At 48.7% G+C, this 15,390-nt stretch overlaps 1 protein-coding gene across 1 annotated transcript in view; it reads left to right on the top strand.

The window, feature by feature from the left end:
- The window catches only part of CAPN8 (calpain 8), a 65,485-nt gene that overhangs the window by 4,606 nt on the left and 45,489 nt on the right, over positions 1-15,390 (top strand). Inside the window, exons 3-4 of the mRNA XM_019639585.1 lie at positions 14,212-14,330; positions 14,867-15,000. Of these exons, the coding sequence (XP_019495130.1) occupies positions 14,212-14,330; positions 14,867-15,000 (253 nt within the window). The remainder of the gene's footprint in view (positions 1-14,211; positions 14,331-14,866; positions 15,001-15,390) is intronic.

Below are 15,390 nucleotides of genomic sequence, written 5' to 3'. Positions count from 1 at the left end.
TGAGCCATCCTGCTACCTGTTGGCAGCTCAGCGGCTGCTCAGCTTGGGCTGGACTCGAACCGCTGTTGCTCAGAGCTCAAACTCTTGAGCGAGCTAGCGGCTTCTTGTTAGAGATGTTTTCACTTTGGAAAAGGTGTTTAGTAAGTGCCTTTTAATTGATTGACTTAGATAGATAGATCTTCCTTTGACTAGTTTTAAACAAGGGGAATACAGCGTTTGCAGAAAGAGGCCTGAACATGACCATGGTGAGTGTGTGCTGCTGTTGGATGGAGGCGGTAGCTGGAAGTGCAGAAAATGAACCCAAACTAATGCTCAGAATCCAGCTCATGTCAAGGTCAGTGGGGCCTCTCTGTAGATGCCGCTTTGGGTTAGGTCGGCTGCTGAGGAGGTGGTTTTTAATGAACAGAGAGGAAGTCTTAACTTCTTGAAGGGGCAGGCGCTTGGTAGGGGGCTCAGGGCCTGTTGATCTGATGGAGTCTGAACAAGTAGAAAAGTGGTGCCTCTCAGCACCAGGGTGGAAGCTGTGTGCCTGTGAGATTGGAGCCAGGGCTGGCCCTGGACAATGGTAGATAGTGGGGAGATTACGAGGAGAGATTCCTCACCCAAGAACAAGGCGGTGCCATGGGGCACCTGTTAAATGACGTGGATTAATGTTTGTTCATTGCTTCATTGGCTTTTCAGAGTCCGACACAGCTCAGTGGGGCCCAATCTAGGTTTAAAAAATTTTATTGTTATTATTTTTTAACAGTTGATCTATATAATGAAAATGATGCCTTCCCCCTCCCATAGTTTTGTGTTACTATTTTATTATTATTCTGAATATACACCATCTAAATATTACATGAACTGAAAGTTTACAGTGAAAATCTACTCCATTCCTCACTGCCCTGCAAACCACTTTTAAAAAAATCCTTTCAGTGTTCTTTTAACGCAAATTCAAGCCAGTCTAAATGCATAGTCTAATGTTTGTCCCTCTCTTGCATTGAAGGTAGCATACTGTAAACACTGTTTGGCACCTTGCCATTATTTGCTATTATTTTATTTAGTAAAAGAGCCTGACGATCTTTCCATATCAGTGTATAAAAAGTTTCGTTTGTTTTTAACCACCCCGAGCCCTGTACTCTATTGTGTGAGGTACCACAGTTGATTTATCTTGTCTCCCACTGATGGGCATGAGCTATCTTCTCACTATTATAAGAAATGTTGCTCAGCATGTTCTTCTCCATACATTCTTGGACATTGAGGGTATTTGTCAGCAGGTCTGATGTATGGCTGCTTCAGTCATGGCAGGCGCCCACTGCCCCTTCCTCCTTACTGTTTGCTCAACCATGGCCTCCATCCTGAACATGTCGGTCTCTTGGCTCCCGTCAGAGTTTGTGCTGACATAGAGTCCAGGAGCTGACTTTCTTCGGGGAGCTCATTATAGGAAAATAAAGGTGGGAAACTCTGTCATGCTAAAGATTCGATTGCCCCAGTAATTCTTAGTGTGGAATATGACTTGGTGTTGGGCGGTTCGGTCTCTGCAGCAGGGCAGTGTGGTTTTGGCCTCTACACAAGTAATGACATGGGTGTCTTTTGATGAAACAGCCCCCAAACCAAAGCGGTCCCTGGGTCCCCAAGCCTGGGTCTCTTCATTCTGGGCACACCAAGGACGGGTGTCTCCTGCAACCCCAGCCTCTCCACGCTCTCCTGTCTTGGCAGAGCCCATACTCACCATGTCTAGCTAGGGCCACACACACGGCATCCCACTAGAGTGGGAGGAAAACTCAGGGAACACCGTATTGTGATGGAGTCACTGTAAGTGTGTGACTCCCTGTAGGACACTCCCTGAGGGACACACCTGTGGGTGTCCATTTCCAGTGTGTGCTCAGGGTTGGCACATCCTTCGGGGAACCGCAGAAACCCTGCTTGTCCCTCTGCTGCGGTTCCAGCACAGTCTGCCTCTTCCTTGAATATCGGCTCATGCATGTCCCCAAACTTCTTGAAGCCTCTGTGGCCGGTGAAATAGACTCTCTCTAATTCACGAAGTGCACATTTCTGGCTGTGTGCATGCCACACAGTAAGTCATGCCTGTTGCTGAGACAAGGCATTAGTTATGCCTATGGTTGTGAAAATGCAACAGGACTGGAAATGGCTCTAGGCATAAATGGGCCCCAAAGCCACAGGAGGGATGTGCCTCTACAACCACAGAAGACATTGGTCTCTGGAAAATTTTGACACTTGCTCTTTTGAGGCGTAGGGAACAGCAGAGTTTCTTCTTTTTAACAAATGAGCAGAGACGTCTAGAATTTAGACAAAATGAGAGCGCTTTCTGAATAAGTGCTATAGTGTTTATCCAAACTTTTGATCTAGGGGTGGTTTATTTTCCATGCTGAGCAGGATTAGTCGTGAGGTAAGCTCTCCTTTGAAGGTTTGCTGGGCATTGGGGTTTCTCTCCCTGTATCTGGGCGTCCCCACCTATTTTTCCCTCTTGGTCTTATATCTGTGTTTTCTTGTGCTGCTGTGTGCTTATCTCGTCTACCCTCCTTTCCCTCTTGACCTGAATTTTTCTCTTCACCTCTATAGACTTGACGCCTTTCTCATCTTTGTTGTATTTACTGAATAGAGTTTTCTATTCTGTATTCTTGTTTTGAAAAGAAAGTGTCTGGCCCATTTCACGTGTCTCAAAAGACAAAAAAAACTAACAATGACGACCTAAATTCAGGTGCCTTTTCTCTGACGCATCCCTCACGTAAGTTTTCCTCTGTGAGTCAGCACGCCCGCACCAAGAGGGGCCTGCCCCCCTGGAATTGGTGGAGGGGTGGGGGGCGGCATGCATACCGCGCTCAGCACTGGTGTCAGCATCTTTAAAAGTGCTCTTCTAGAACCTTTTGATCTATAGCATCCTTCAAGGACTGGGACAAAGTAAATCAATTCCCTGGGACCGAATGGTTACTTTTATTGAGCAATCAGGGCAAGCTTCAGTGAACTGAAAGGGCCAAACCCACTCTTTAATTCTGGAAAGCACAGGGTCAGACCTCCAGGAAGCAGAAAAACTGCAGGTGGCAGTTCTCTGCCATCCAGTCATCTGTCACATGGAGCAAATTTGCTTTTGCTAATGGGATCTGATCCTACTTGGGGTGGTTCCCCTTCTTTGAGGCATATATTTCCCCCCTATCTTGATTCCTGGTACTCAGTGCCTTCATGTTCATCCCACTATCACCATTGTCTGGTCTATTATGAGGAAAAGACACAGGACAACCATTTACACTTTAGTATGAATTTGAGCCAGTGGGTTACAAGCATTGTTTCAAGAGCATGAAAGAATTCTACTTTTATATCTTTAGTGACACTAACCCTCGCTGATTTATTTCCTTTTAGCATGAATGCAGGCAACCAAGCACAGTAACAGAAATCACAGGTCGTTTTCCTATCCTTTTACAATTGTTGCAAATATCTCAAAATACCACTTCTACTCATTACTACCTCCTAATTATGCTGTTTATTAGGCTACACTCCAAATCTTTTATATGGAACATTCATAAAGAAGCACAGGCTTTATTACAATTTTTTAAAATATATTTTGGAAACTGTTCCAATATAATTTTTTATAGCCCTATTTTTAAATTTTATGTATTTCAAAACATTATTCTAAGATCAGATCTTGACTTCCCTGCACTGCCAAAGGGAAGTTATTAACTTGCCTTTGAAGCTATTAACCTTATAAGGAGGCGGTGAGTGATGCCAGGCCAGGGGGGGCACTCCCTGAGTGCCATCTTGGCTGAGCAGCCCAAGGTTTGGATCTGAAAACCAAGTCTCAAAGAATGGCTGATTCTTACACAGAGCGGTACTTACTGAAGTGCTTCTGTCCTCCACTTTTAGAGGAGAGTCATTTTAACATATTCCGCAGACCCAACAGAACTCCCACCATTAGGACCTGACTCTGTGCCTAACAGCTCAGGGCACCGCCCACTGTATAGGTCACCACTTTGCAGACATCACCCCAGGGCCTACGCGTGATTTCTCCATCAAGGACAGGCTATGAATCTGGGGTTCCTCCAGCCCTGTCTGACTTGTTAGGAACACACTGCTGCCCTCACCTCAGCCATCAGGACCAGCACACGTGGCTGGTTCAAGAGCATAGCTAAGCGAGGCTGGGGTCCACCTGCAGACACTGGTGATGCAACATCCGGGTCCCCAAGGCTGCAGGGAGCCTCACTTGGAGGAAAGCTGAGGGGGAGACAGGCCCTTGCAGGAGCAAGGAAGCATGAGGTGACAGGCTGTGCTCGGGCCTCTGTGAGATTTGGCTCAGCCCTGGGCATGTATTAGAAGCCCCATGTGGCACTGGGGGCTGTGTTCACAGGCAGGCACTTTCGGTTCCCACCACCCAGGGAATACATGGGCCTCCCCTTCCCCCCTGTGCTCTCTCCTCCTCCCATCCGAGCCTGGTCCTCATGGAACCACACCGGCTGCCACCTGCTTACCGGACAAAAGACCGACGCCGCCTCTGTTTTCAGAGGCTACACTGACATGAAGAATCGAAACAAGCAGGGTCTTGGTTGCAGCAGTGTGGGCCACTTTATAAGCCCTTCCCAGATGCCATTTTCTTGTAGACGTGTTCTCTTGGCCCTGTCATCTCCGTCTGGCCTTCTCAGCTGTTCTTGCTGATGTTGGGCTGTGCAATCCCTGGCCAGCCAACAGAAATTGATGGGGCCCGCCCTGTACAGAGGCACAGCCTGCTCCCCAGGGCCCCTCTCCTTTCATAGTCACCTTGTAAAAGGACAGTTGGGGTTTCTCATCGGCTTAGGGAATTGCACGAGGCCACCCACTCCCCTCCTCCCCCCTGCTCCCTGGGGAGGGACCCTCTTTACTTTGCACTCGGTTTACCTTCTCACCGCCTGCTCTGAGTCCCCTGTGCCTCACCTGGGGGTCCCCCAGGATGGCATGCAGCCCAGAGGTTTGTTCCTGGCTCTCATGATCCAGCCCCTGGTCAGCCTGCATTCTTGCCTCGAGTTTGGGCCCTGACCTGCCCCCTGGTCTCCCCAGCTTTATGCTCTGTAGAGGGAAGGAAATCTGGGGATCCCCCAGGGACACCTTGAGCCCCTTCTGCACACCTGTTCAGGTCTCAAGGGCTATGTTTTACCATCGCTTTCCAGGCCAGTGACTGAGGAGTTGCCCTCCATCACTTTGGCTTGGGGTGTTGGCCCCTCTTATAGGGTACCCCCTTGCCTTATCTCTTCAAATTCCATTTGCTGTTATTTGTCCACCCCTTTGGGCTTCCCAAATGTCTGTTCTCTCCTAGCTCCTGGGCAGCCAGAGTTGAAGGGCTCTATGGAAGGATTTACTCCAGGGGCCCTGACACAAATGAGTCAAGTCAGCCAGGAATGGGTCACAATGGAGAGTAGCGGGGACTGTGGCCAACTAGAGACCATGCCTGGTATGATGGGAGACCCATCCCACACTTGAACTCGAGGTTACCGTAAAGGAGCCAGGAGGCCTACCCCGACTGCCCTACATCAAATAGCACCCGCTAGTTATTCTCATTCCTCTCACTTGGCTTTTCTTTTCTTTATGGCTTTCACCACCACCTGGCACATGTATTTATTTATTGGTTGGTTCCCCACTAGAATGGAAACTCCATGACATCAAGGATTTTGTTCCTCACTGTTGTATCCTGAGGGCCTAGAATTGTGCTTGGCACAGAGTACATGCTCAATAAATATTTGTATGATAACCATATAGAGAGGAATGGGGGCCAGATTCTGCAATTCTTAAGAGAAGCCAGAAATCTGGGGTTTTTTATTTTATTTTTTTATGTGAAACCTCCTAGTTCAAACATATCAATCACTATGTAGGCCGGCACTGCACGAGCCAAACAGAATAGATCGGCAAGCCAGTTTTGACCGGTTTATCCCCTTCAGTCTACACCAGGGCCCTGCTGGGCTTGAATTATGGCACCGACCCTTTGGACTTGATGCATTCTAATCAGCTTTCGCCCTTCTGATCTGCACTGAACTGCTGCGAGGCGTTCCTACTTTGGTCTTTGGAGAAATGATGTTTTTTTGTGGATGAGCCCCAGGCAGACCTGCACTGGCTGCTGATTGAAATTGCTTTCTTTGTGGTTGCCTGCCCACCAACCTGGCCAGGGTCCCGCCTGCCACTCCCCCTAAGAGCTTTGCTTCTGTCCTGTCTCCTTGTGCATTTTTTTCCCCTCTTAGGCACTGCACTCAGGATATTTTCCCAGACTAAAAACGCCTTGTTTTCTGTCCATCACACCCCACTCGGCTCCCAGGCGTGTTTACGTCTGGGTTCACGTGGCCTCGTCTTTTAATGTGTTAGAGGTGGGAGGCCGTCTTCATCTTGCCACGAGACCCTCCATTATCCTGTGTTTAATACTTGATGCATTTTAAGGATCCGCGTGCACATTGGGAAGCCTCAGGATCCCCAGGACTGATTCGGGGGTGCCAGACCATTTTTGGTCACTTTTGGAGGGGGGAATTTGACAACTTGTGTAACCTGTCCCAGCACAAACAGAGAAGAGCCACTTCGTACCTTGCCATGTGGATTTCAGCCTCGGCCAGAGCTAATGACGAATCAAGGGCTTATCTTCTTGTTTCTTTCTCCATTAGACCTGGCTTCCAGCGTTTTGTCTTATTTTTGCATCTTATGGGCATTATAATTAAATTCGGTCAGCACACCCCTTCCTTGTAACTGGCTCTGAGATGTTTTAACATGAGCCCCAAATGTATTTACTTACTGATGTTTTTTTCGCTCCAGTGAATCAGTTCCCTTTTTATAATCTACTAAGAAAATTTTTTCTCTCCATAGCATTAAAGGTCTGGTTTAGAACTAAGAGGGCAAGTAGGAAGTCCGCAAGCAGTTTCTCGCCATTGAGCCTTATTCCTTCAACAATAGCAGAAATGAGATAAGAATTGGCCTGATGGGCTTCATGAACTAGAAGAAACACTGAAATAATTTGAATCAGTTCCTTCAGCTGTGAAGAGTTTTCTTTCTTCCCCCCCCCGCACCCCTTTTTTCCTCACTGATAACTTAGAAGGTAAAGCAAGATGGCCTCCGATTCAAAAGATGACCTGCCAAGAACTGTTCTTGGCCAAAAGTCGCCCTCTGCACCCGGCTGCCCAGGTCTGCTGTCAGGTCTGAGGGGTGTCTTCTGGGTAACCATGGGAACCAGAAAGTGGAGATGCGAGCCAACCTATGGGGGCCACCAAAGTGGATTACTTAGTGTGCTTTATTATATATAGTACAGCTCAAAAGGAGTAATTTTGAGGATATGAAAATTATAGTTGCCGTAAGGACTTACTTTGCCACTGCTCAGAAAAATACCAGTAAGATTTGGGGCTAATCTTTGAAACTATACTGGTGACACTCCTCCTAGGGTGATCCGAACACCCCATCTTTTTTTGAGAGTCTCTGGGGGGACTGATGTGCTGCTCTAGCAAACTTTTGAGACAGGAGAGCCGCCAGGGGTCAGCAAACTGCGGCTCGCGTGCATGTGGCTCTGAAGTAAAATTGAAAATGAAAATAAAACGATCATAGTTTCATTTATAAAATATTTAAAGGATATTAGTCACATAATGGTGATTATGTAAAATGTATTTATGGCTCTCGAATAATTTTTAAATTGTTGTGAGGGACAGGATTGGCTCTTCCAGGGGTTGGCAAACTTTCGAGTCAGACCGTACCCAAAGAGCTGCATGTGGCTTGCGAGCCGCAGTTTGCTGACTGCTGTTCTAGAACAATGGCACCTTGCTCGAAGGCAACCACAAAAATGAGGGAGATATTCCAGTAACGTGTGCTAGATTTTTAATTTACAAATACAGCAGGAGGTGGGGACCACGTGGCAGGCTCAGGGATGGTTAGTTTTGCTTATAAGAGCAAAGGGACATGTGGCTCATCAGACATATTGATTTGTCAGAATCAGGAAGAACTTTCATGGCTCACTCATTCATTTTAACACAAATACTTATTAAGCACCTTCTTCGAATAAACAGGCACTGTCTCTCCTCTCCTGGTAAAGAGCGATGGGAAGAGGGCCCCCGACAGCAGAAAGAATATGAACAAAGGTCCTGCGGCTAGAAAGAGCAGGGCCCTGGGGAGGACTCGTAAGGACGTGGCAGGGCTGGAGCACAGAGGGAGCCGGGAGGGCAGAAGCTGAGTGCAGAGGGGGCAGTGCCAGACCACGAGGGCCTTGGTGCTGGCTGAGGAACTGTGGAATGTATTCCTAAGGGCAGTGGGAAGCGCAGAAGGTCTGTTAGCAGGATCATGTTCAGCCAGACTTGCAGTGGGGAGAATGGAAACACTGGGCAGCAGGCACTTGCAACATAAGAAACCCTCGTTATCTGGGGCCAACTGGTGTTGGAAGAGGGGAACTAGAAGTACAACGGAGGCCCACGGTTCTTAGTGATTCGTTTCTAAACAGTTTTGGTTAGTGTATGACTTTGAAAACCGATGCAAAAAGTTTCTCTTAGATTTCACAATACTTATCATTGTCATAATGGCAGCTGTGTGCTAAGTCTTAGAACAAAGAATGAATCGATGGTTGACTTTCTGAGGGGTGTGCCCTCCTTTCCAAGATGGCGCTGGAGGACTGATCCTCCCTGGGTCCTCATATGTGGGCTGGTTGTGTCTGCCCAGGTGTGGTTGGCCTGGCTCCTGCTTGGGCCATGTGCTGGTGTCCACTGCTGGCACCATTCTGGTGGCCTCTTGTACTTTATTTGTAGAGGCCGCGGGGGACCTGGGGGGTTTTCCGGAGAGCTGGTTGGGTATCTCTTTCCTCCATGACTCAGCACTTTCTTAATTCTGTGGAGGCTGCCCAGGTGAGTGCAGAGCTTCTCTTCAAGGTATGCATTTTGCAAATCTTCTGACAATTTTGTACCTATGTGATTTCTTAAGTAAGCATTTTATGCTGGGGGGCCTACGAAAAGTATTGGGCCCGCTGCCGGCCTCCAGTGAGCTTCCAGTCTAGCCAGAGAGACGGGAATTGTCAGTGAAGCAAATGTGTGTGTGCGTGTGTGTGTGTGTGTGTGTGTGTGTGGTGGGGGGAGGGCGCGGTGGGAGGAGTTTAATGTATCAAAAAAGGAGGAATTAAATGCTGAGGGCTGGAAAGGCATGTTCACCGGCGGGAAGGAGAGGGGGAGGGCGGCTGCCGCCGTTGCTTAGCACGATGTGCAGCGCTGAAATGGAGCCTGTGTATAAAACCCTGACAGCAGCCTTGTACCGAAGAGCAGGTGAAGGAGGCCTCAGCTGTGATCCAATATTGAAGGTGGAGTTTTACACGACAAGCACATGTTAGCAAAAATCTTTGCATGACATGCAGATGTGCCAGCACCATAGTGTTCTTTATTCTCTTGGGCTGTTCTCAGTTTGCTGGGGGTCCCTGATTTCCACTGACCACGAGTGGGAGGGAAACATAAAGTAGCCAATTAAAGGGATTTCCGCTTCTGCCTGTTTTAGGTTCTCCTCTCTTTTGGATAGATGTTCATCATTCAGTCGCTCTGTTTGGTGGTTTCTTGCTTCTTAAAGGCCCCTCTCTGGCCTCCCCCAAATGGCACCTAGATACATAGAAGGCCACGTATCCTCCGGCCTGTGAGACAAGGGCTGGCGGGTCCTTGTATGACCAGTGCTGACCGCTGGGTCCTGGCTGGTTTCCTGGAGATGTGACTGGCGTATTGTGTAGTCTGTTCTCCTGGTACCATCAGGGTCCAGTGGACCTTCCCTGGCTGACTCAGGCCCATCTCAGTGTGCGCTGACATGTCACACACTTCATCCAGTCCCCGACCCACACAGTCACCACAGCTTCTGCAGTCAGTCACCCTGTGAAGCGCTAGGGGGCGCTCTTTGCCATTGTCTTTCATCTTCTCTCAGGCTCAGTACTCTATGCTGCCATTTTTATTCTGCTCCCAAAGTTCCCAGTGGGAAACAGACTGTAGTCCTCTCTGCTTTGGCTTCCTCTTGGGGTTTGAAACTATTGTTCCCACTCCTGCCATCGTTTGACCTCAAGGTGAGGAAGGGGTTCAAATGTCTGCCATTTCTCTTTCTTTCCCTCCTCTCCTTCTCTCTGTAGCCCAGAAGCATCTTCCTTAGTATTTGAGAGATTCCCTTAAGTTATCGCCTGACTTCTTGCTACCCATGACCTATAATAACACTAAATGCTCAGCCCTCCAAGCTTTGATTGTAATAGGTAAAGGGAATTTGTGAATTCAGAGATTTCTTTTTTAACAAAGCCTGACTCAAGATTGTTTCTTGATTGACTTAAAACTTTCCCTGACAGAGCAGACCAATGACTTCATTGTTGTGATTGGGGTCTGTCTGTTTTCTAGAAGCCCTGAAGCCCCTTGATGCAATGGGTGGGTGGTGGTGGTGGTGGGGGGTGGGTTTCTAGGTATCATGACTTGAGTGGAATAAAAAAAACTCAGTTTAAGGGCCGGCCGAGTGGCTCAGTTGGTTAAGAGCTCGCTCAAGAGTGTGAGCTCTGAGCAACAGCGGCTCGAGTCCAGCCCGAGCTGAGCAGCCGCTGAGCTGCCAACAGGTAGCAGAATGGCTCAGCTAAAAAAAACAAAACAAAAACAAACAAACAAACAAAAAACTCAGTTTATTATTTTAATAAATATGAAACCCATTACATATATAACCTGAACAAGGGCCAGGAAGAACAAAGCTCAGCTGGTTCCCCGACTTACCATGGCGTCAGTGACCCTGAAGACCCCCCTCTACCTCCCTGATTAGCCAAAAGTGTAGTCCATGACCAGTCCTCATTGGCGGTGGCTGGGGAGGAGGAACTTGCCCATCAAGATTATCTCCCAGCTTTGTTTTGTCTACCTTATTTACTGCTCAACTTGGGCCCAAAGCCTCTGGGCTGCTTTTGAAAATTAAAATTGTGCTCAAAGATCAAAGCCGTGTCCCCACTGAGAAGAACCCCAGTAACGTGCCACAAGGCTTGAAGGCAGGTCCTCAAAACAAGCTCCTGAAATATTTTAAGCCACAGAGTAAATGTTTATTCTCCCAAGAGGGCTTTTTTTTTGAAGGGGAACACACTCATTTGGATATGTTTCTTATAAAAAGCGTCTTTGCCATGACAATCCATTTGCACCTTCTATCATCGCTGGCAGGCATCCAAGAGCCCGCGTACCCACTGCATCTCCTCAGAGCTCTGTGCTTGCCGTGAGAGCCAGGTGGGCCCTGTGAAATGTCAGGAGTGAGGCAGATGAAGAGAAAATTAAAGTGTCCTCCAGCTGGGCAGCCCTATTTGATGTCAGCAGCTGAGGGACATTTTATGCCCGTGCCTGGAATTGTAATATCTAAGGAGCGTTCTAGGTGGGCTGCTGGAAGCAGCTTTGGCTGAGAGCAAGAATGTCCCTATCAGAAGAGAGGCAGGCTATGCCCAGTCGTAAGGGCCGTGTGGCTGCTCTGATCTCTGTGAGGGGCCACCTGGCTCAGAGAGGGCTGCAGAACACTCACCCCGTCCACGCCCCAGAGGCCTGTGCCTCTGATTGTCTTCCTTTGTTATCTCCCTCTGTTCAGAGCTTTAGCGGCGAAGGCCCCTGATCTTGGTGGCGGTCGGATCTGTCAGGTTCATGCATCTCCTGCTTGGGCTCCATTGCCCCACGCACCAGGTGGATTCGGGTGCAAACACATCAGGTGCTGTTGGGGATTTGCACACGAACAAAATACGGTTCGTTCATTCATTCGGACACTTGCTTATTTTCATTCATCAAACATGGAGCCCTACTATGTGCCAGCCACCTGCTGTGGATGCCAAGATGAAAGGATCCATATCTTTGCTCTGCAGGAAGAGAGTGGAGAGGCGTGGCCGTGAGAGACAGTTCATGCTTGAGTGACTGAAGGAGGCGCAGGGGGGGGGGTCTGAGGAAAGAGCACATGGGGCACGAAAGCAGCTCAGAGGTTGGGTCAAGAAAGTCCCGCCTAGTAGCTGATGCACAAGTGGGGTTTTGAGTCCGATCTGGTTCATAATCATGATCTGAAGCAGCTTGAGATCAGTGCACACAGAGGTGTAACTAAGGTCTTTAGGAAACTCAGAGAAAAAGAGGCAACTTGAAGCTAGGGTGGGAGGCAGCAGAGAAGGCTTCGTGGATGAGGGGAGAGAGTCACCAGGTGGTGCTGTGGCGAGCCCTCTGCAAGTAGAGGGAGCAAATGACCAAAAGCATGGCAGGGGAAAGGACCAGGGCCTACTCTGTGCACATCCAAGTTTGACCGGAGATTAGATTCATGGTTAGATTCTCCCATTTACCATGGGAGAAAGCCTGGAGCAGTGGGGTGGAGGCACATTGTGAAGAGTCTTGAGGCCATTTTAGTTTTTATTTTGTTCGTAAGCATGGAGCATGTTGAAGGTTTTTGAGCAGGGGAATGTCATGATCATAGGTGTTCATGGGAAGAATACTGGCGGGAAGGAGGACACTGTGCTGTTTTGTCCTCTCTTTGGACATTGCCTTTTAATGACATGCTGCCCCCTCGGGTCATTTTAAGTGAGAAGTATAACCAAAGCCCATGACTGAACCCTATCTCCCTTGGCTGCCAGGTTTCTTCTCACCTGTGACTCCTGATTGTCAGTGAAATGGAGCTTGGTGAGAGATGGGAGTCGGAAAGATTGGTGTGTGTGTGTGTGTGTGTGTGTGTGAGAGAGAGAGAGAGAGAGAGAGAGAGAGAGAGAGAGAGAGCACGCGAGAAAGAATATGAAGTTGGTTTGGTAAAGGAGAGGGGAAAGGAATTAATTTGGCACCAAATCATGAAACTCTGTTGGGAGAGAAGGCAGATGGAGCAAAGGACTTTCTAGGATGACCTGGTGATGGAGCCGTTCTGAGCAGATGACAGATCCACCGAGGTGGGTTCCTGGGCCACAGTTTACTTCCTGCTCAGGCAACCAGAGTGTTCCCAACCCTGGACTATGCATGCAGCTTTGGCCTTAGTGTTAAAGGAAAATGTGGAGCTAGACAAGGTCCTCAGGAGGTCTCTAAAAGGCAGAAGGGGCTCCCATCTGAAGATGCACTGAGATATTCAGATTTTTTTATATGGAAAAGGTGAAAGATGAGACACACAGGCAGGATTTTGGAGCCATTTGGATTGAATGAGTGGGAGAAACTTGTTCAGCAAACCCTAGACTCCTAGAAGTAGGGCTCTGCCATGAAACTGGAAAGAGGCAGCTACTGGGCCAGTAAAATGAAATAGCCTTTCATACAATGAGAAGCCCACGTAAGGACATTGAGATCTCAGAGACTGGTGTAGAATAAGTATATAAACAGATGTGACAAAAGTTGGTATCACTGTCAGGATGATCGGTCCACCTCAGGATGTGAAGGTGAGCAAGGGGGATCTGGGGCCTGTGCCTAATCTTTTGAGGTTGACATCAGAAGAGACAATGATGCCTTCCAAAGAAGTGCCACTCAGTGGCATAAGTCTGGGAGGTCCCATCCCTCAGGGAAAGGGGTTTCCTGTCTTTTGCATTTTGTGGATCTCAGGAGTGACCATTACCAAGCTCTAGAATTTTAAACCACTTTTGACTTTTATTTCTTCTGCCTCAAATCATGATGCTGTAATGCTAATCAATATCTCAAGAGTGTTATAAGCAATGAGGCATCAAGGCTGTCATGGTGAGCCCTGAAACACAAAAGGGCAGACCTCTAAACAAACATGGAGAGCCAACTTTCTCTCATCCAAGGTCATGCAGGGCAAGGGATACATACATGCACACACAAGCACACACTCACACACATGCACACACAAGCATGCGTGCACACACAAGCATGCGTGCACACACACACACACACGAACTCACAAGCACACACACACACACACACACACACACACATCCTGGGCTGGCCACAGATCCAATGTTTCCCCCAACCAAATGTTTTATCAGAGGTGCTAATAAGGAACCAAAGAGACCTATTTTTGTGTGTTTTGTTTGTTTCTTTCATTTTTTACTTCACTGGTTGAGTGCTTAGGGATGTGAAATGGTCAGCATTCGGGGGGCCATAGGGAGGAGCAGAGAACTTTCAATCCAAGTACACGACTTCCACTGAGACAGCAGGAGTTGATGGCTGCCCATGCTCAGACATGGGAGGAAGAAAGTCTACTTGACTTAGAAGGGAAAGGGGTGACATGGGCTCTGGATCGAGTGGGACAATGAGGGTCAGAGAAAGCAGGGACCCTGCAGGCCCAGCCTGACCAGTGTGTGTCCTCCATGGCCTGGTGTAGGTGACTGCTGGCTCCTGGCGGCCATTGCCTCCCTCACCTTGAATGAAGAGCTACTTTACCGGGTGGTCCCCAGGGACCAGAATTTCCAGAAGAGCTATGCGGGAATCTTTCATTTTCAGGTATCATGCCCTGCTCACGGCCCTTGACACTACTTTCCTTGCTGTCAGGTTTCACCCCAGATCTACTGACTCGGGAGCTCTGGGGCTGGGGCGCAGCACCCTGTGTTTTAACAGTCCCTCCAGGAGGTTCTGAGGCACACTTGAGTTTGAGAACAGCTGCTTTCACACAGCCATTCAGTCACCCACACGTCCACCCGTCTCCTACCTCCCCCAGGGCTCACGGTCTTGAAGCAAGGCTAGGGAGTGCGTGTCATGAGATGTGGATCCGAGCCACCCACTGTCACCACTGTGTGATGCTGGGCGGGTTTTCTTATCCACAAACTCAGACACAGGACTGGATGTTGCCTGCTTTTTCCAGCCCCTACTATGTACATGGATAAGTAAGACAGATCCTGCTCTTAAGGAGCTTCGAATTCACGAAAGGCCCGAGACTGAACACTGATCTTCACAGAGGCGCCTCTTGAGGTTCCCTGAAGAGACTCACTGCACCCATCAGCTTCTTGCCTTGAGCAGCCGCTGTGTTTTCCCGCCCCCAGTTCTGGCAGTACGGAGAGTGGGTGGAGGTGGTCGTGGACGACAGGCTGCCCACCAAGAATGGGGAGCTGCTTTTCCTGCACTCCGAAGAGGGCAGTGAATTCTGGAGCGCCCTGTTGGAGAAGGCCTACGCCAAGTAAGTGGGGGCAGTTAGGAGCTAGGAGACCCCACAGTCTTCCTGGGCAATCTCACCTGCCCCTTCCCCAAGCTCAGCGTATCATGCCCAAGTCCTTCCCATCACCTTCCATACGCTGTATCCCTCAGTAACCATGAGAAACAGAAATTTGGGCTAAAGGTTTAAAAGCTCAGCTCTGTTCGACATGAATGTGTGAATTGGGGACAAGCCACTTAGCCCCTTGGTGCCTTAGCTTTCTCCTCTTTCAACCCCTTAGGGCAGTTCTTAGGTCCATGTGAATTTTTTTTTTTAAAGATTTTTTTAAATTGGGGAATTGGGGGATGGGAACAGTGCTGGGGAACTGGGGGAAGGGGAACAGACAAGTTGCTGTCGTTTTGTTCTTCAGTCTAG

Source organism: Hipposideros armiger, unplaced genomic scaffold (genome assembly GCF_001890085.2).
Source record: "Hipposideros armiger isolate ML-2016 unplaced genomic scaffold, ASM189008v1 scaffold_45, whole genome shotgun sequence".
Lineage (NCBI taxonomy): Eukaryota > Metazoa > Chordata > Mammalia > Chiroptera > Hipposideridae > Hipposideros > Hipposideros armiger.
The sequence above is the reverse complement of the archived record's forward strand: the minus strand, read 5'-3'. Positions and strand labels throughout refer to the sequence as shown.